The sequence below is a fragment of the Protopterus annectens genome, chromosome 6.part0 (assembly GCF_019279795.1).
Source record: "Protopterus annectens isolate FY-2018-M chromosome 6.part0, PAN1.0, whole genome shotgun sequence".
In the NCBI taxonomy this organism is placed as follows: domain Eukaryota; kingdom Metazoa; phylum Chordata; order Ceratodontiformes; family Protopteridae; genus Protopterus; species Protopterus annectens.
Window position 1 is genome coordinate 1,512,493,985 of NC_056737.1, and position 21,359 is coordinate 1,512,515,343.

General features: G+C 43.9%; 1 protein-coding gene across 2 annotated transcripts in view; it reads left to right on the forward strand.

Annotated features, from left to right (window-relative positions):
• Window positions 1-21,359, forward strand: part of DDX18 (DEAD-box helicase 18) — a 516,018-nt gene that overhangs the window by 274,407 nt on the left and 220,252 nt on the right. For both annotated transcript variants that reach the window (XM_044074977.1, XM_044074978.1), the window contains one exon: window positions 5,972-6,133. In XM_044074977.1, the coding sequence (XP_043930912.1) occupies window positions 5,972-6,133 (162 nt within the window). The remainder of the gene's footprint in view (window positions 1-5,971; window positions 6,134-21,359) is intronic.

The window sequence follows — 21,359 nt, forward strand, 5'->3', positions numbered from 1 at the left end:
CCAGTTAGTTTCCACCCTTATCCTTCCTCTGGCCTTCTTAGCATCCATAGACATCAAGGATGTTTATTACCATATCCCCATTCACCCCAGTTACAGATAATTCTTGCACCTTTCTGTGGGCTCCTGGCATTTTCAATTCTCTGCCTTGCCTTTTGGACTTTCCACTGCCCCAAGAGTCTTCACAAAATGCCTAGTGCCAGTGGGTTGCCTTCTACCGACTCCAAGGCATTCAGATCTTCTCCTACCTAGACAACCTTCTGATTCAAGCCAACTCTCTGGAGGAACTGAACAACCTCCTGAGGAACTGAACAACCTCCTCTACTCAGCCATAGCCATTTTTCATCATCTGGGATTCACCATGAAGTTCAAAAAAATCTACACTCGCCCCATCCCAAGACCATATTTTTCTGGGATGCAGATTCCAAACCAGAAAAAATGATGGTGCCCCCCCCCCCCCCTCGAAGGATCAGGAGAGCCCCTACATTTTTTCAGAGATTAGTAAAATAAAATATACACCATTCAAACACAGCCAGTAAAACAAAAGTATTTATTGAATGCAAGTGCTTCCGTGCTATTAAAACTAACTACTTCAGACATAATTAAACACATAAACTTCTCCTATATGTACTCTCAAACAAGTCAAACCAAAAATCAACAATTAAGTACTTCTTCTATATGTACTCTCAAACAAGTCAAACCAAAAATCAACAATTAAGTAATTAATAAATCAATCAATGCCATAGTTGTACATGCTTTCAACAAGGGTTTTAAAGGTACATTCACATTCAAACCAGGAGCCCTATGTGTCTGCAGGGTAGTGATCCATCTAACTTCAGCTACCTCTACTTTATTCACAGTATCAGTTAACAATCTCACTACCAAGCCACTTAACTTCTACCACCACTACTTCCTAATTAAAAAAAAAAACTTCTCAAAACCCACTACATATCTAACTGGCATTGCACATGTTGCTCCCCAGGCTAGGCCATATCACTGCACTGGTGCTAGGATTCTGCTAGGGATCAAATGGCTGCTCCCTATGCCCTGTTGCTAGAAATCTGCTTAGTATCAAATGGTTGCTATCTAAAAAAAAAATGGTTCTCTCCTTTATACAATTGGCTTTCTGCCTAAAATCTGCTAACTGTTTTTCAAATATACAACATGTTCTCTTATGAGATACTATTTTTGTACCTATATTTGTGCTTGGAGCCATCCGCACTCCAGTGTATTCCTTATATGTATCCTTTATGTACATTATTATTATGTTTCCTTAGACTCTCTTGTAATTTTCTATGGAATTGTATTGTTTGCTTGGAGCTTTTCTCCCCTGGCCTTTGCTGAAAATGGACCTGTGTCCAGTTGGACTTTCCCGGTTAACAAATATAAAATAAAAATAAAGTAAAATAAATAAAATATCACCACCTCTAGGGTTCTTGCCAACCACCTGTAACACTAAGAGCTGAAATCATGGTCACTAAAGTCTGTGATATGCCTATATAAAGCACTGCTAAGATCTCGATTTCTAATGTACCTAATATGCTCCACAATGCGCTCTTTAAGCACACGATTGGTTTTCCCTACTAAAAAAACGTGCAGTAATTGCAGTGAGCCAAATAGATTAGATTACTACTATTACAATCTGCATAAAAATTAGATATAAACCTGTACCCATTACTAGGATGTACAAACGTCTTCACGCCAGATATGACTACAAGTCATACAAGATCCACAGGGAAACATTCCCATTTCCCTACCAGAATCATAAGATTATTTCCTTATAGGTCCATAACAAAGCTGACGTTTAAGGGAAAGACTATTTTTAAAGCAAAAAGTGGAGTAAGGACCAACTACCTGACTGATCTTATGTGATAAGAGAATAGGCCAGTTTTTATGTACAATTTCACAAATCCTTCCTATATCATTCGTATAGGTCAAAACCACCCTAGTCTTCTCTCCACGTCTGTTGTTCATAACTCTAGGCACTCTTTGAGAAATATGGTCTGGTCATATTCTTGCGTATTTCACTAACATCACTTGCTAAACTATTCAATTCACACCTCGATTATCCCCTAGCAACAAAGCCGTAAATCATCTCATATAAAGCTTCGTCAAACTTCCTGTCTTCTATCCTGCCTACTGGAATTATCTCTTCAGGCGGTATACATCCCTTCCAATCAGCACTCTGTGGCAGACACACTGAACAGATCCAGAACACAGACACACAGATTTATACTTCAAAGGGATGTCTTCTTGGACATTGTCCACCAGTGGGGTATTCCACAAATAGACCTGTTTGCCTCCCTTCTGAACAAACAACTTTCAAATTTTGTGCTGGAGAACCACATCCTCAGGCATGGAATGTGGACGCCGGGGAGATTTCTGCAGGCATTCCCTCCCCTACCATTCATTCTGAAAGTCCTGATGAAAATTCAACAGGACAAACCAAAAATCTTGCTGGTGACTCCTTATTGGCCAAGACAGCTCTGGTTCCCCCTTCATCTAGCCAAGGGCAGTCATCACATGTTATCTCACAGAGTGGACTGACTTGCACAGAACAAGGGCTCCATTATCCTCCCATAACTGGAAACTCTTCAACTGACCCTGTGGGTGATAGAGCCCTAATTCCTTTCCGGCACCCTTATTCTGAGGACGTGCTTCAAGTCCTGCAAGAGGCCAGGAAGCCCAATAAGAGAAAATCTTATCTTTCCAAATGGAAAAGATTTTCACTTTAGTATCTTGCTAAAAACCTGGATCTGCATATTGTGGATCCCCCTATGGTTCTGTCATATATGTGTGAATTGCTTAATACAGGCTTAGCTTATTCCTCTGTAAAAGCACATTTGGCCACTATCTCTGCTTGTCTGCCTCTTTTTGCTCCTGTAGCTTCCAGATTTGAGGCCAAACAATTTCTTAAAGGTGTCCTTCACATTAGACCTCCCAGAAGACCTGTAGCCTCCCCCGAATCTTTTCTTTGTGCTAGAGAAACTGAATCAAGCATCTTCTCCCAGAAGACCTGTAGCCTCCCCCGGATCTTTTCCTTGTGCTAGAGAAACTGAATCAAGCACCTAACGAGCCAGCCTTATCTAGCTCCCAAAAAACACTGTATCTGGAAAACTGTTCTACTGGTGGCTGTTACCTGTGCCAGGTGGGTTTCAGAAGTACAAACCCTAATGACTTCTCCATTCTTGAGCTTCCACAAAGACAGGGTTTTCCTTTGCACTAACCGTTCCTTCATGGCAAAGGTTGTTAATGAATTGTCCTTAAACCAGGCCATTCATCTACCTACCTTTTTCCCCTCTCACCAGAACAATATTGAGAGGATCCTACACACACTTGAGGTACACCAGACAACTCTGGTTCTATCTGCATAAGACTAAACCTTTTAGAAAATCAGACCAACTGTTTGTGTCATTCCCCCCCAGGGTTCTGGGATTGCCTGTGTCCAAACAGACCATCTCCAACTGGATCTCCACATCCATCTCACTCTGCTATGCCCACCATGGTAAAGCCCTTCCTGGCACAGTCAAAGCTCACTCTACTAGGGCAGTGTCTTCCTCAGGGACCTTTCTCAAAGGGCTGGACACTAACTCCATTCTCGAAGAAGCTGCTTGGACATATGTCCACACCTTCACCAAACATTACAAGCTGGATTCTATTTCCAGATCCAGGGCAGGGTTTGCCAGGACCATTCTTCATGGTTTCCTGGAAAATTCTTCTGCCACCTTCACCTCCCTTCCTGCATGAACTTTGGTATTCTCTCTCATGTAAAGAACACTGCAACGGATGAATATAATGACATGAATTAGTTGTGTAATAACTTGCCATAAAAAATAGATGTCCTCCTCTTCTCTGTTGCAGTATTCTGTCCCACCCTCCTCCCTCACTTCCTTCTGTTCTTGGATGCATTAATCCTCTTTCCCTTGGACTGTCTCTCCACCTGGGGGTTCCGTTCTGAGGATGGTGCATGTGCATGTCTCTCTTATGGCCTATGCCTGATAGCAGCCTACATCAGACTTTACTGTGCACCCTATGGTAGTAAGAATTTGATATACTGGCCGATGTTGGGTCACCTTGGCAGGCAACTCCCTCAGGTAAAGAATACTACAACAGAGAAGGGAAGGACATCTATCATTATGGTAAGTTCTTGCACAACTATTCTTTCTGTCTCTGCTGCTTGGTTGATGAGATATTTAGAAATGAATGAAATTTATAACAACATAAAGATTATATGAGCAGTAATATTTCTTTATCTGTACTACACAGAGGTCAAAAGTCAGACCATGGTTGCCACTGTGTAAGTTTTAAGATGAAATGTTTTAATAACTTTGCATGTAGCATGGTTATGGAATTAATGCCAGTATGAACAAGCTACATTTGATATCTAGAGGCTTCAGAAGGATGTAACTGCAATAGTACCTACAAGTGCCACCTGGCTGTAATGCGTTTAAGCTGTGGGAATCGCACAACCGTGATCTAGAGAAGAACACAGTACAGCTGTACAATAATTTGCCATAACAATAGAGGTCCTGCTCACCAACGTGCAGTATCCCTCCATCCCCAGCTTCTCCTGCTTTTTTGATTCTTCTCCCTTTTCTCCTCATGGACCTAGGGGGCATCAAGTCTTTCTGCCTCTCTACTCAAGGCTAACCAGCTTAATTTGTCTTCCAGCCCTCATCTGGCCTACTGGCGTGGAGATATTCTGAGGATTTATGCTCATATGTCTGCTTGTGTCCTTGCGCCCATGGGCTTAGATCATACATCAGATGTATGGCTCTGTGGAAGGTTTTGGCTTTGGTACCCTGGCTTGATATCACTGTTATTTGGAAAGATAACCCCCCCCCCCCCAACAGTTTGGAATGCTTTGGCAGTGATCAGTAGGATATTCACTTTTATGGTAAGTTCTTACACAGCTGTAATTTCTCTACCCAAGAGAACCATTGCAGTGCTCGAAGGAAAAAAGATAAGTGAGTGACAAATGCAAAGAAGTTTTTTTTTTTTTATTCTGCTGCTTTAAGACTCTCACTTCTGAAGGTTTGCTTTTATTGTGAGTGCCTTGCACAGCACTTCTGTTTCCTGGTGTAGTCTAAATGTTTAACAAATTAAAATACTAACCTGCACTTTTTCAGCATGCTTGGTGCTCCTGCAAGTTTATTTTCTTTAAAGCACCTTTAACTTTATTTTGAATTTAAATACGTTTTCTAATTATTTTTTTAATTTGCAAGTTGTGTTGAAACTGTATATTGCTGTTTAGTTGGTCTGTACAAGTCAGTTTTGCTATCAATAACAGTTTTGTTATGCTTTTACCGCTTGTGACAGAGAGGGATATCCATTCTAATATAATTTGTGTGTGTTTGCTCAGTGGCTATGTTTCCTTAGCAAGAACTAAGGTTATGGTACTTTGAAATGATAAATGCGTTTAAAAAGTATACCTGAATAGTAAAATTTCACAGGTGGAGTCGGCTACCCAAGTAATATTTTAGACTCAAGGGACAGTAAGGCATTTGTAGAAGAGGCAGTTATTTGTACAATATCATATGGCCTTCAAGGTTTTGAGTTCTGTTAGTCTTCACATAATCCTGTCGTCATTTCAGGGAGCACAATTAAAATAATGCAGTAAATTGGCAGACTGTAAGAAGCTTTTAATTGTGCTTAATCCTCTGCCCCAAAACTTTTAAACATCACAGGATAAATATTTAGGTTTTATTTTTTTTTTAGGTGGCCTAGTTTGATAAAAAAATGGTTTATCGTCAAGCATCATAATAAGTTTTCTGAGTGTTCATACTCAATGAATCTTGTGGTTTATGACCTTATTTTTAGTGATCTTAATATTTATCTTTTTATCAGGGTTTTCATTTTCTTTTACTTCCTAAGTATGTTTGAAATTTGTTCTAGGTGTTGTATATTTTTTTTATTTATTTTTTTGTCCAACTTTATCAAAGAGAATTAAATGTATTCCTTTTATGACTTTTAGGGTTATGTGGTATGTCCTTCTGAAAAGAGATTCCTCTTGCTGTTCACCTTCTTGAAAAAGAATCGAAAGAAGAAGCTGATGGTATTTTTTTCGTCCTGTATGGCAGTGAAATACTATTACGAATTGCTAAATTACATAGACTTGCCTGTTTTGGCAATCCACGTAAGTTTCTATTGTTTTTGCATGTCTAGCAGTAAGTGAAAACCCACTTTTATGAGTGGTATAGTAGTGTTTCTGTATAGTGTCCTTTAATGAGTATTTATTTGGGAGTTATCAAGTTTCACAATGCATAATTTTAAATATCAGTGTTCATCAGAGGACAAAAAAGTCATCTTTTTTTAAAATGAAAAAAAAAAAAGTCTGTTAATCGGAACACAGTATTTAACCTCTTAACCAAAGAGCATTTCCAGAAGTTATGTCCCCATATACTAGATGTTTTGGCTATGGCTGCTGTTTGTATATAAAAGCCTGTAAAACGCAGATTCTGAACTTTTCTGAGAATGTTGCTGGCATAATTATTTGTGAAACACTGTGCTGCCCTCCAAGACAAAGCAGCAGCCATGTCTTGAATGCTAGTGAAAAAAAAATTTAATGTCTTTTTCTATACATAACTTGTTCAAAGAACAATAAGATTGCTTTTTATACAGAAACAGTTTATTTTTGAAATCAGTGCACATTATACAGCAACAGAAGGTAAAACAGCTTTAAAATTGTTAGACATATTGTTCTGCCACATTTTTTATTCATACTTTTGGACAGAGTAAAATTATCTAAATGCTTTTAAAGTTGCATTTTTCTGCTGCTGTCCTTTACCCACCTTGTCATTTGCGGTTACTCTGTAATGAGAGACCTGGTCTTAGTTACTAGGGGTGCTTAACAGAAGCTTTTTAAGCACTGTTTTAATGACAGAAAGTTTGATGCTTAACAGGCTTGTCTTTTTTTCCCCCTTTTTCTGAGAATAATCTTGGCTTGTGCACTACAAAGTTGTGATGCTTGTGTCAATGCACAGTGCATCTTATTCAGTATAACATATAGAACTCTGTCCTTTCCCCTCAAAGTTATGGAAAATTAAATCAGATTCCAGATGTTGGTATTGTAATCGTACATATGTCAGCTTATCTCATAGCTGGTCATGCCCCCCCCAAATTGTGATTTGCTTTAAAAAAAGAATTCCCGTAGGAATCATAAGAAATGCAAGGCAATTGAGTGTTGCCACCATTTATGGCTTGCCAGTAATCACACCTAGTATTGTACCTCTTCAAATTCACCACTGCCTAGTCAAGTTAAGCCAGTGGTGAATTTGTAAATACCCATCCAATTGTCCATGTCCCATTTTAAGGAAGATGATGCATCTAACCATGTGAAGTCTGTTCCAGGGGTGGGGAAGGTGCTGTTTAATCATACTTGTGTTAAGTATGATGCTAAATCTTCAATATACCTTACATACATGAATTGTTTATTGTAGATATGCTGCAACAGTTTTCTAAAGATCTGCACATAAAAATTACCTTAGTAGCTGTGGCAGACAAAAGATGCATTTTGGATAATTGGAAACCTCCCAGTGCATGTCTTAGGATTTCTGTTAACTAAATGGTGCTATTACTACTACTAAACTGTAATTAAAAGTAATTGTTGTTTTTTTAATGCAGTCTTTTTTAAATTGGTAGTGGTTCTGTTCTTGTCACGTTTTTGTGTAGTTTTCTTTTTCAGACTTTTATGTAAATAGTAAAAGCATATGTTTGAAACTTCTGGTTTCTTCAGAGAGAAAAAAAGAGAACTTCCATTATCTTTGCTGTTTGTGGTACTACCGCCTGCTTGTATGCCATTTACTTTTTTTTTTTTTTCATATGATTCTCCTTTCTTCTCGGACCCTTATATTCCGCCTGCTACCAGTCACTCATTACTGACTTTCTCTTCTATGCACTTGCTGTGCAATGATTATGGACAGGGCAATAGGTTCTCCCTCATTGTACCTTGGTTGTTGATGAACAACTGCTGATTGATTAGGCCCAAGGAGGGAAATCAGTAGCTCAGACGTTTCCTTACCTTTGCAAGGCATGCATTACAGGATATGAATTCTGGTGCCGGAAGCCATTACAGATGAGCATCCCCTGTAATGAAATTCCTGAGGAAATAGGATATGATGATTCTGATTATGACAAGAGATGGGGCTGCTTCTCTTTTACATTCACAAGCCCAGTTTTCTGACTGTGAAGAAAATATTGATTCTGATGTTGTTAATCTTCTTTCCATTCATCACTGATGGGTTCCATTCCGAGCCCTCGGAACCGAGTCGGCCTTTTACCAAGCTCGCGCCAGCCAAAAAACTCTTGAACTCTCTGCCCAGAATGCCCTTTGCCCTGTAACCTCAGATCTTGTTTGCCACGTAGCCGTAAAGCTGCATTTCAGACGAGCTCTCAGCTGAGTGAAACCTTTTTGATATTTGTGTGAAAAATTTTCAGTAGCTTCATATTTTATTAAGCGATTACTTTTTGTAGTATATTTTCTTCTGTCTGACCTTGGTTTTCCTCTCTACCCGTAGTTACCATTGTTATACCTTCAAGTACCATTGTTGGTACGGCCTTCCTCCCTTACTGTTGTGGTATTTCTTCAATACCATGGTTGGTATTGTTTAACCTATTAGCTGTCTTTTATTCAGGTGTTTCCTTTCTTTTCTCTGTCATACCAGTGTATTGTTATATTTGTGACTTTTTTGAATGGTGTTGACTTTGATTACATTTGGATTATACAGTTGGTCTGTGGTGTTTTTTCTCTATTAAGATGTCTGATAAGAAGGGTACTTCAGGTTTTAAGCATTGTACTTCATCTAAGGGCAAGTTACCTAACAGTGATTTTCATGATGACTGTGTATACTGTTTGGGAGTGTCCCTGTCAGAGTTTCAGTCAACGCACTCTTAATGAGTGCAAAAATAAACTCATTCTGAAAGGGTTACTCAAGTCTCCCTTCTCAGAGGCCATTTCTGCGATGGAGGTCTCAACCCCTCCTTTTAAGGACAGTAAGAGACCCCACTCCGTTCCTTCTTCAGGTGATCAGAGCAAGCCTGGGAAATCAAAGGTCCCAAAGTTCTCTCCGGAGCATAAATCAGCCCCCTTGGCTCCATCTTCTTCGGCTCTGACCATCGATACCAGCGCCCGTTTCGGCACCGGTCCTGCCTCCAGCACCAGTCATAAGCCTTTACTACGCCTATTTCGACTTCGGCACCCGTGGCCTCTTCAGCTCAGGGCACACCTTCGACTAAGTCATTAGTTTACATTTTGGAACTGACCATTTCAGCTCTGAGTGCCACTTCGGCACCGAGCGTGGTACCGACCTCACTGGATTTGCCCCCTTTACTTCCGGTCTCGAAACTAGAGACTTGGTGCCGGCAGACCTTGTACTGTGGACCTGATACTCCCCCTCCGTAGATCCATTTCTGGGCCAAGCGTATAGCCCCTTCATCGAATGTCCTGACTCCCCATCCGGAGTATCCACTAGATCCACCAGGAGCCTTTCTGAACATGACGTGGTGCGTCTTGTAGACCAACTGTTGTCAGCCAGGGGGATTCCCCCACTTTCTAAGACCCATCCACCTGCAGAACGTGGTTTGCCTTATCCAAGGACTCCATCTGACACTTCTTCAACCATCTCGGTTCCGAAGCCTTATGCTCCGACATCTTTTTTGGAACTCATCACCTTGGCACCTACGGTGCATCTCACGCTGGCTACGAGTTTGTCCCTTTGGTCTTCGGTTCCTGCTGAACCAGTCCTTCCTCAATCTGGATATTGGGGGGATGGGTGCGTCGGCCCGGGTACGGAGCCACCTCTCTTCTCTGTTCCGTCCTTTGTGCCGATAGCCACGTCCGTGCCTATCCTGCTTGAGGCGCCATCCGTGGGGGTGGGTTCGTCGGAGCGGGGTGTGACCCCCGATCCCGAGATTGTCTTTCTCTGTTCCGGGCTCCCATGCCTCTTTGGGCAGGCCTGTCTTCTGCACGATGGAGAGGGCTCTTGCTTCTGGCAGCACTCCTTCAATGTCGGAACCCCAATTTTCACCCCCTGAGCTACAGCTGTCACATACCACCCCCCGGGACACCCGGCAGAGAAGCCACAGGACACCCCTGTTCAGGGTACCTGCTCTTTTGATTCCTCCTCAGAGACCCCCACTGAAGAGCCCCCTCAAAAGAAGACGTGCAATAGGAAGCACATGGACTCACCTGAGGAGTCCCTAACGGAAGACACGGATTACGATGTTGAAGGGTTCCCCACGGTCACCTCCTGATAACGTCTCCTTCGGAGAAATCCTGGAAATGTTAAAGTAGAGAGGTAACTGGAAGCCCCCCCAACCTTTCGTCTGAGGAGTCAGTGTTCCTGCAGGCTTTTTGCGCCCAGCCTTCTACCTCTTGGGTGATCCCACCTGCTGACAAGCTCGTCCAGCTCATCGTGCAGCTCACGTGGAAGAATTGAGGCGATCTCTCAGAGACCAGACAAAATTCTTTCCCCTCCCGAGGAGAACCCGCATTGGTCCAAAGGGTTACCAGTTGATGCTATGGTGGTGGCAGCGGCCACGAAAAATGACTTGGCTGAGGAAAGTCCTGCTGTCCACCTGCCCAACAGGGAGTCCCGGGAGGTGGATTGACTTGGGAAGTGTGTTTTTAGATCAGGGACCTTTGCCATATGGTCCCTGAATTATTTGGCACCTTGTACAAGGCTCCAGAGGGACTTTATCTCCAAACTCTCCGGGATGCTTGCAGGACAGTTGTCTGACAAGGTCAGGGACTAAGTGGCTTCGTAGCTTGCAACCCTGGAATCAATATCCAATTCATCCATGAGGTTTCTGTCGCATGCAACTGAAGGGGCAGCTAGAGCAGCGAGTTCAGGCATTATGAGGCATCATGCGTGGATGCACATTTGTGACCTCACGGACCCCTTCAAGTCTTCCTTTCTGAATGCTCCAATCGAAGCTTCATCCCTTTTTGGCTCCAAAGTTAAGGACACGCTAGCCAGGTGCGAGCAAGATGGAAAGACCCTGTCTGCTGTAGGCCTACGGTTTTCCAATCCTCGACGTACCTTCTCTAGGAATCGGAAGAGTGGAAAGATGTGGCATAGAAAACCCTAGTGTCCCTTCCATTTCACATGTGGTGATAATTGATGATACTTCCAGAGGCAGAGGGGGTAACAATTCCAGAAGACACCCCTATAGAGGCAGAGGGCATCCTCGTAATCATGGCTCCAGGGATTCCTTCTCTGGACAGCCTTATCAGTGCTCCTCAGGAGCAGTCTTGATTGCTTACCTTTGGAAGCAGTCGGGGGTCATTTCTTTCTGTACCAAGCTGCGTGGCAATCCATCACCACCGATCGTTGGGTGCAGAGCATTATCACCAGAGTTTACACCATTCCCCTTTCTTATCAGCTGAATTTCCCAAGAAAGCTTCCCGATGTTCCACCCAGTCAAAGGGAAGAAGCAGCTTCAGAGATTATAAAGCTGTCTCAAAAAAAGTCATCCAACCAGTCCCACCAGACCAGCGTGGATCCAGATTTTACTCTATTCTTTATGGTGCCAAAAAAAACTGGATTGGAGACCCATTTTGGATCTCAGCAGCTTAAGTCGGTCACCCAAACCAAATTCCAGATGGTCACGGTTCAGTCCATTCTCCACTTTTGATTGGATGTACTCTATAGATCTCTGGGATGTGCATTACCACATCAAGATGGACAAACGCTCCAGGAGTCTGCTTTGCTTCTGGCTAGGAGCCAGTCATTATCAATTCCGTGCCCTGCCGTTCAGTCTCTCTACAGCCTCCAGTGTTTTCACGAAATGCCTGGCAGTGGTAACAACTCACTTGAGACTAAAAGGATTCCAGGTGTTTCCATATCTGGATGACTGGCTCCATACTGACCCCACCGAGCATCTTCTGGTAACAGCACTACATTATACTCTCTCTTTCTGGCAAAATTGTTGGGAATAAAGATACATTGGGAGAAATCAAACCTTGTCCCTACACAATAGAGTTGACTGGAGCAGTGTTCAATACTCAGTCCTGTCTGGTATCACTCCCAGTTCAGACTACATCGATTGAGACTTCAACTCCGGGTGATAACTCTCACAAACAACAGATCTGATGTTGTTAATCTTAGTTCATTCCTTACTGATGGGTTATCGGTTCCATCCTCGAACCGAGTCAGTCAAAAACTCACGAGCCAAGGTCCTACCCAGAATGCTCTGCTCCTTGTTACCTCAGATCTCATTTGCCGCATTGCTTTGCAGCTGTCCAGCTACTCTCTCAGCTAAGTGTCTAATTTTTTGAAAGTTTATATGTTCTTACTCTAAATTTTTCTCAAAAATGTATTCTAATATTTTCCTACCTTATCGCACTCTTTAGACTCTCTCCCTTTAGTCTTTTCCCTTTATTTACCCCCTCTTACCTTGTGGTACTTCTCCATTACCATCATTAGTAATCCTTCCTTTTCTCTTAACCTTTTGCTACTGTGCTTCTCCACACCAGTTATGTCGGATAAGAAAAGTACTGTTTGTTTCAAACAGTGCAAGGATTGCGGCCATAAGTTACCGCTTTCCAATGGTCATGACTTGGCTACGGTCTTAATGTCTCTTGCTTGACCGTGGATCCTCCGTGTGGGATTTGTAAAAATTTCTCTGCCAGGACTCTCAATGAGAGGAAGAATAAATTAATTTTGAAAGGTCTCCTTTCTCTGAGGCTATTTCTGAGTCGGAGAGCTCACCTCCTTCTGCTAATGCCTGCAAGAGGTATTCTTCCTCTTCTTCATCGAAGTCACTCCTTTCTTCTCCCTCTGGAAATTGTAAGGAGTCTACTCACAAGAAGGTGAAATTGATTACTACTCCGGTGGTGCCACCTTTGACCCTGTCGGCTCCAGGCTCAGCACCTCCCCAAATGATTTTGACTACAGCCATGTCTTCTTTATTGATACCAGCACCAGAGTTCCCGGTGCAGACAACTATGTTTCCGACAGCTCTGTCGCAACCAGTAACGGCACCTTCAATACAGGTTCAGTTCCCTTCGGCACCCGTGGTACAATCACCTTCGGCTCCAAGTATGACTCTTCTGTACTCCGCGGCACAGACATTTTCGGCACCAACATGTGCTTTGGCGCAATCCTTCTTGGCACAGTCCTTATTGCTGGCGCAGACACTTTCCACTATGGCACTGTACCCTTCGGAGCAGACTTTTGCCTTTACGGTGCAGACACCTTCAACTACGGCACTGAAATCCTCTGCGCAGGCTTTTTCCACACTGTTTTCTTTGATTCAGACATCCAGGACTCAAGTCTCTGTACCTATTGAATTAGCAAGGATCAAATATTCCCCTTCACTGGATCCTTTTGCTAGCAGTCAGTATAGTCCTTTCCTGGAAAGGCCAGAATCTCCATCAGCCTTCTCCATGAGGTCAACCAAGAGTCTCTCTGAACAGGATGTGTTGCAGCTTGTCAACCAGTTGCTTGTGGCCAGAGGTCTCTTCTAACTGTCGACGTCCACGTTTCCTCATTCAGGTGAACGTACATTTCCTCAAACCCCTACATATACTTCTCCTTCGACTTCCACTCAAGTTTCGAAGCCTATTACTCTGACAAAAGCTTCCCTTCCTCCAACGCCAATAGTGGATCTCACTTTGGAACCAGAGTCGTCCTTGTGGCCTTCGGTGCACTGGACATCGAGTTCCTCTCAGGCCAGTGGCTGTGCCGTTGGTGAGGGCATTCCTGGCTCCACGCCGATTTTTTTCTATGGCACTTTCCAGGGATGTGCTGTCTCATTTGTGGTTCACAGTCCTCTTGAGACTCCTGGTCTGAGGGCGGGCTCGGGGCGGGTTTGACCTCTGGTCCAAGGTTGTCGTGCTCTGTTCAGGGCTCCCATCCCTCCAGCTTGTGGAGAGGGCTCTTGCCTCCACTGGCAAAGCTCACATGTCTGAGTCCTCTTCCCCCCTCTGTGCCACAGCTGTCACAAGCTTCAACTGCCGGACACCAGGCACAAGAGCGTCAGATTTCTCCTCGTCATGAGACCCCTCTTTACAGTCTTCCCCAGAGCCTCCCACTTAGGAAGTACCCCACAAAACATCGTGTAAGAGGAAGCACATGGACTCCACTGAGGAGTCATTGACTGAAGATATGGATTTTGATGAAGGGGAAGGGTCCCCACGGTCACCCTCTGATGAGGTGTCCTTTGGTGACATCCTCGAGATCCTTAGAGGGGTGACTGGAAGCCTTCTATGTCTTCCTCTGAGGAATCCATGTTCCTGCAGGCTTTTCGTGCCCGACCCCTTACCTCTTGGGTCATCCTGCTTGCCGATGAGCTCGTTCAGCTCATCGTTCAGCGTGCATGGAAGGCTCCTGACACCATAGAAGTGATACCTAAGAGACAGATAAAATATTATTGCCTCCAGCTAAGCACCCCCACTGGTCATGAGGTCTTCCAGTATATGCTATGGTGGTGGCAGCTGCTACTAAGAAGGATTTGGCAGAAGAGAGCCAAACTGTCCATCTGCCCAACAAGGAGTCCCGGGCAATTGACAGATTAGGGAAGCTTGTGTTTGCTTCATTGACCTTCGCCATAAGGTATTTGAATTATTTGGCACATTTTACCAGGCTTCAGCATGATTTTATCAACCAGCTCTCTGAAACCTTGGCAGGAGCTGTTTCTGATGAAGTCCGTGATTATGTGGCTTGTCAGAAGGCCTCCCTAGAGTCCATTCCCAACTCTTCCATGTGTCTTATTTCTCACGCTATGGAAGGGGTGACTAGAGAGACAGGCGCAGGTATAGTTGACAGACAGCATGCCTGGATGCGCCTTTGCAGACTCCTTTTAAGGCTTCCTTCATGAATGCCCCCATAGAGGCACTTCTTTGTTTTGCCCTAAAGTCAGGGATATGCTGGCAAGGTGCGAACAAGATGGCAAGACCCTGTCTGCTGTTGGTGTCAGACACTCCACTCCAGAAATCAGAGGAGTGGAAAGATCTGGCATAAGAAATCACAGGGTTCTTTCAGAGATGTACATGCCCCTTTCTAGGCAGAGGAGGTCTGCGAAACCGGGGTTCCAGAGATTCTTTCTCTGACCAACCCTATCACCGCTCCTGAAGTGTTGCCCGACTGCTCACCTCTGGAAGCAGTCAGGGGTCGTTTCTCCTTGTACCCCGCTGCCTGGCAAAAGATAACTGACTCTTGGGTACAACAGATAATATCCAGAGTCTATCACATCCCCTTCCGTCTTTGCCCAGTCTCATCAAGAGTATTACCCGACATTCCACCCAGTCAAAGGGAAACAGCAGCATACGAAATCCAAAAGCTGCTACAAAAGAGTCATCCAGACAGTCCTCCCAGACCAGATAGGATCTGGTTTTTACTCAAGGTTCTTTTTTAGTGCAAAAAAAGACAGGAGAGAAATTCTGGATCTCAGTACACTAAACAAATTTGTAAAAACAGAGAAATTCCGGATGGTCATGGTTCAGTCTATCCTTCCTCTTCTGGAAGAAGACGATTGGATGTGCTATGTAGATCTTCAAGATGTGTATTACCACATAAAAATGGACAAACGCTCAAGAAGATACCTCCATGTCCGAATAGGAGCCAGTCACTACCAGTTTCGAGCCCTGCCCTTCGGTCTCTCTACAACCCCAGAGTGTTTACAAAATACATGGCAGTGGTTATCGCTCACTTGCGACTTCACTGATTCCAGGCTTTTCCATATCTAGACGATTGGCTCCTCACCGCCCCCACCAAGCGTCTACTGGAAGAAGCCCTGCAGTATACTCTGTTAACAGCTCGAAGCCTGGGAATCACTATAAACTGGGAGAAAGCAAACACAACCCCAACTCAGTCTTTGAAATTTATAGGGGTACTGTTGGATACGAGAAGTTGCGCAGCATCCCTTCCAGTACACAGGTTTCAGAAAATAAGACAAGTTCAACCGCTGCTCTGTCACCACAAATCCCCAGCCCGATCTATACTCCAGCTATAGGGGTCAATGGCAGCCTTGATTACCATTGTTCCTCTGGCCAGATTCCACATGAGGCTCTTTCAGTGGCTACTTCTAAATCAGTGGTATCCTCTACAACATCCTTTGTCCTTTCAGATAAGTGTAACTCAAAGATGCAAGCAAGATTTACTCTGGTGGATGTCTCGAAACCCCCAACAATGGTCTCACCCTTTCAACCCCCATCAACCAATAGTCACGATGACCACGGACACCTCCCTGATGGGGTGGGGGGCTATGTCAGGGAAACTCGATCCAAGGCACCTGGTCGGAATCAGAGGCCCTTTTGCATATCTGTCTCACAGACTCTGCAAGACTTTCTTGAAAGGGGTTATTCACCTAAAACCTCCCTTTAGCGAACCCGTACAACTTTGGGATTTGGCTTTGGTTCTGCAAGCTCTAACAGCTACACCCTTTGAACCTGTGTCTTCATGTGATGTAAAATATTTCTTGGAAAACTTTGTTTTTGATTGCAGTCACATCAGCCAGGCGATTGTCAGAACTTCAGGCCTTGTGCATCAAACCTCCCTATCTTATCTTCCATAAGTAATAGGGTAGCACTGAGAACTAACTCTACCTTTTTACCAAAAGTGGTGTCAGAGCGATCTATCAACCAGTCCATTGACCTTCCAGTGTTCTTTCCTAACCATTCTAACAAGGGAGAGTATTGCCTGTACTCCTTGGATGTTCATAAGCAAATACGATTTTATCTGGACAACAAAGTTTACCCGTAAATCATACCATTTGTCTTTTTCTGGACCTAGACGGGGTCATCCTGTATTAAAAGTTACATTGGCTTCACAGTTGAGAAACTGTTTTTGTTATAGATAAAAGTAATACAATATCACATTGCCTCGTAGAGTCAAAGCACATTCTACAAGATCTATGGCAACTTCAGCAGCTTTCCATGCTAAGCTTTCCTCAATGATATTTGCTCAGCTGCAACTTGGGCAAAACCTCATACCTTTATTTTTCATTACAAATTGGACTTGGCCTCCAGAGGTAGAGCTTCCTTTGGCTCCTTGGTGCTCAGGAATGTCCTTACATGAAGGCCACCCAGGAATACAGGTAGCTGGGGACTCTGTCCCATCAGCAAGGAATGAACAAAGATTAACTACATCAGGTAAAGAAGTTATGTCTTACCATAACATTCCATCTGTGCTGTTGATCTTCATTCATTCATTACTTTCCACCCTCTGTCCCCCATCTGGAGGTTTTTGGTTGATCTCATGTACTCCTGTCTTGTAAGTCTGTTATGACCAGAGGTAGCCTCTACTTTAATCTATCAACTTGCAAACTCAATCTGAGGTAACAGGGAGCAGAGCATTCTGGGTAGGACTTTGGCTCAAGAGCTTTTTGGCTGACGTGAGCTTGATATTGGCCGGCTCGGTTCCGAGGATGGAACAGATAACCAATCAGTAATGAATGAACGAAGATCAACAACACAGATGGAACGTTATGGTAAGACATAACTTCTTTTTTTCTGCAAGGGAAGTTCTTCAGGCCCTAGGTTCTATGGCAGCGTCGATCCCAGTAGTGCCTCTAGCAAAGCTACATGTGCAGATTCTGCAGTGGCTCAGTCTGTGTCAGTGGTTCCCAAACTATCACCCCCTCAGTTACCAGATTCGATTAACCAACTCCTGCCAACAGGACCTGCTTTGGTGGATGAGGCCAGACGTAGAACTTTGGAGTCGTCCATTTCAGTTTCCTCAGCCCACAGCCATTATGACCACAGATGCTTCCCTGATTGGGTGGGGGCCATTTCCAGGGAAAGACTGTGCAAGGCACATGGTCCACCTCAGAAGCCCACCTGCATATCAATGTTCTGGAGCTGAGAGCTGTGCTGTTAGCATTCCAGGCCTTCCATTCAGCTCTCCCTTCTGGGACAATTGCAGTTCAGTCAGATAATATGTCAGTGGTCTGGTATATCAACAAGCAAGGAGGAACCAAGTCCTATCCCCTTTGTCGAGAAGCCATGAGAATTTGGCAGTGGGCAATAGCTTCCAACTGCTTTGTAATAGCAACGCATATCCCAGAGAGCTTCAGTGTGATTGCGGACAAGCTGAGCAGATGCATCCTCATGCCTCACGAGTGGTCCCTAAACCCCGAGGTGGCATCAGCAATCTTCAGCCACTGGGGCCAGCGCTGCTGTGATCTTTTCACCTCCCCTTCAAACACCAAGTGCAGCAGCTATTTTGCCCTACTTCCCCAGAAGAGGAGTCACGAGGGACGCTCTGATCCTAGATTGGCCCACGGGACTTCTGTAAGCTTATTCTCCCAGCCCTCTGATCCCACAGTTTCTTAAAGAAAGCTCTTCGGTTGAGATGCAAGGTGATCCTCATAGCCCCATTCTGGCCTTGACAAGTTTGGTTTCCCTTCCTTCGGCCTTACCTAGTATACCCGCCGTGGATTCTGGACCCCCTACCAGATTTGATTACTCACCCCCAAGAGTTGAGTCACCCAAATCTGTCCAGTTTTAAGCTGACAGCTTGGTTTCTCCACTTCCACTAGTAGCCAGGCAAGCTAATCTCACCTTGCCTGTTCGAAACATCATTCTGGTCTCTCATAAACCATCCACCAGAAGACTGTACCAGGATAAATGGAAAAGATTCTCCATCTGGTCCAAGAGTAACATGCTAGACCCATATTCGGCTCCAGTTACTGCAGTGCTTCAATGCTTGGCTAGGTTTTTTGATAATGGAGCCTCTGCCTCTACCATACGAGTACATCTAGTGTCAATTTCCAATTTCCACAGTGGTATAGATGGCACTCTTCTTATCTCTCTGTGCATTTGCAAGGCTTTCCTCAAGGGGACTTCTCATATCAGGCAGCCCGTGGAACCATGGGAGCTCACTCTAGTCCTTCAGTCTTTGACTCCGAAACCTTTTGAACCTGCTGCGAAGTGTGACCTAAAGTTTTTGTCTTGGAAATCCTTGTTCTTGGTAGCCATCACGTCTGCCAGAAGAGTCTTGAAGCAGCAGGCATTGTGTATCAAGAGGCCCTATCTGGTCTTTCATAAAGACAGAATATCACTTCAGATGAATCCATCCTTTCTCCCCAACGTTGTTTCTGAATTCTCCATAAACCAGACTATTGACCTACCAGTGTTCTTTCCGAATTTTGCCAGTAGAGGGGAGTACTGCCTTCACTCTTTAGACATACATAGACAGTTGAGAGTTTATCTAGACAGGACCAAACCTATCTAGACAGGACCATACCTATCCGTAAATCTGAACAGCTTTTCATCTCCTGTTCTGGGCCCAGTATGGGAGAGGCTGTTTCCAAGGTTACTTTATCAAAATGACTAATGGACTGCAAACGTTTCATCTATTTCCTCAATCATGAACCTATGCCAAAAGTTAAAGCACACTCCACTAGATCTATGGCAACATCTGTAGCTTTCCATACCAGGGCTTCCATGGATGACATCTGTGTAGCAGCTAACTGGGCTAAGCCTCATACCTTTATCAGTCATTACAAGTTGGACCTGGTCTCCAGAGTGAGAGCTGTCTTTGGCTCAATGGTACTCAGGAATGTTTTTCCATAAGGGCTGTCCATAGACCTCAAGGTAGCTTGGGATTCTGTCCCATCAGTGATGAATGGAAAGACGATTAACAACATCAGATAAAGCAGTTATGACTTACCATAACATTCCATCTGTGTTGTTCATCTTCTTTCATTCATCACTTCCCACCTTCCTTCCCCCTCCAAAGGCTCCTGGGCGATGCTTTGGGTCTAAGTGGTGCTGTAGGGTAGTTGCGCAAAAGTGGCCTCCGCCTTACTTCCTTTTCCCTAGCAAACTCTATCTGAGGTAATAGGGAGAAGGACATTCTGGGTAGAGACTTAGCTCGAGAATTTTTTGGCTGGGGCAACCTAGGTGAAAATGCCAACTCTGTTCCGAGGGCTCTGAACCAAACCCATTAGTGATGAATGAAAGAAGATGAACAACACAGATGGAACATTATGGTAAGACGTAACTTCTTTTTCCTGTCCCCATGTGGAGGATTTTTCTTTTAATTAGACTATAGCCAGGATGAATGATGTATTTTTTATGGTAACAAGTAGATGCTCTGCTAAAAATTAGATTGATATGTTACAGATGAATATTCCTCATTTCCTCAAGTATTCCTCCTGTATTACCAGCAGTGGAGGATGCATTGAATGCTGCCTGTAGTCATCCTCAGTCCCTGCCATGAATCGCTAAAAAAGCAGATAAGATGTATGAAGTACCCTAGACTAATATATATGTTTTCTCTCTCATTCAGACCCAGTAGTTTTATCCTCTGTACCACCTGCTGGGAACAGGCTGATGTTCTTCGTGTTTCACTGTTGCAGTCATTACATTTGGGTAATATGCTGACAGGTTGCCCTCAGTCGGCCTGATTAACAAAGTCTTGGGTCCTGCGTCGGTTGCTGTCCCTTCTTCCATAACATCAGGTTGTCAGGGGTATAAAACATGCAGCCGACGTCATTTTCATCAGTCTTTCTTGCCGTGCGGTGCCCGAAGCAGTTCGCAAGTGCCAGTCCGCCGACTCCTGAAATTTTCATTTTCGAGTTTCAGAACCAAAGTTTTCAACCTAAAGCTAAGTACCCCGTTGGGGAAACTTTTTCTTGCTCCTTACCGATGTCCGTAAAATTTAATAATTGTATTACTTGTGGGAAGCAAATACCTCATAAGGATTTTCATTTGTACTGTATTCCTTGCCTAATCTCTGACCACAATGTGCCTTGCTGTCGGTTTTGTGCTAAATTTAATCAACGCACTATTACGCATCGATATATTTTTGCTTTAAAATATTTTGGCTCAAGATTTAACTATCCAGAAATGTTGTCAGTTTGCAATCCGACTACTGGAATACACAAAAAATGCAAAGAAAAAGACAGACACAGACCGTCGAGGTCCAAAACCGACGACAAAGCTTCTCCTAAGCCAGTCGCTGGTTCGCCAGTACTCAGTGAGGCGCTTTCGCAGCCCCTGATACCCCCTACTTTTGATTCGCAGGCCTCTACTAAGACCCATTCCGCGAGATACTTTTAAGTATTGAACCCGTAGATATCTCTACCTTGGATGGGTCCGGAGCTGCTGAGCAGGCACCGGCTTCCGAGGATGTTTTCAGGCCTAAAGATTTGTATATTAAACTGATGCCATCTTCAAAACCTAGGCCAAAATCAACTTCTATGTCTAAAAAAACGAAGCTTGGGCCACGTGCACAGGCTCCTATGCCTAAAAACAAATTATCAAAATGGCTGAGGATTTAATTACCTTGATCAAGGGTTCCCATCCCCCTCCTGCTAAGAGGCATAGGGAAGAACACTGACTATGAATCATCAGATCAGGTTTTTATTTCTTCTTTTTCCTCTTCTGATCAGGAATTATCTATTCCTCCTTATGA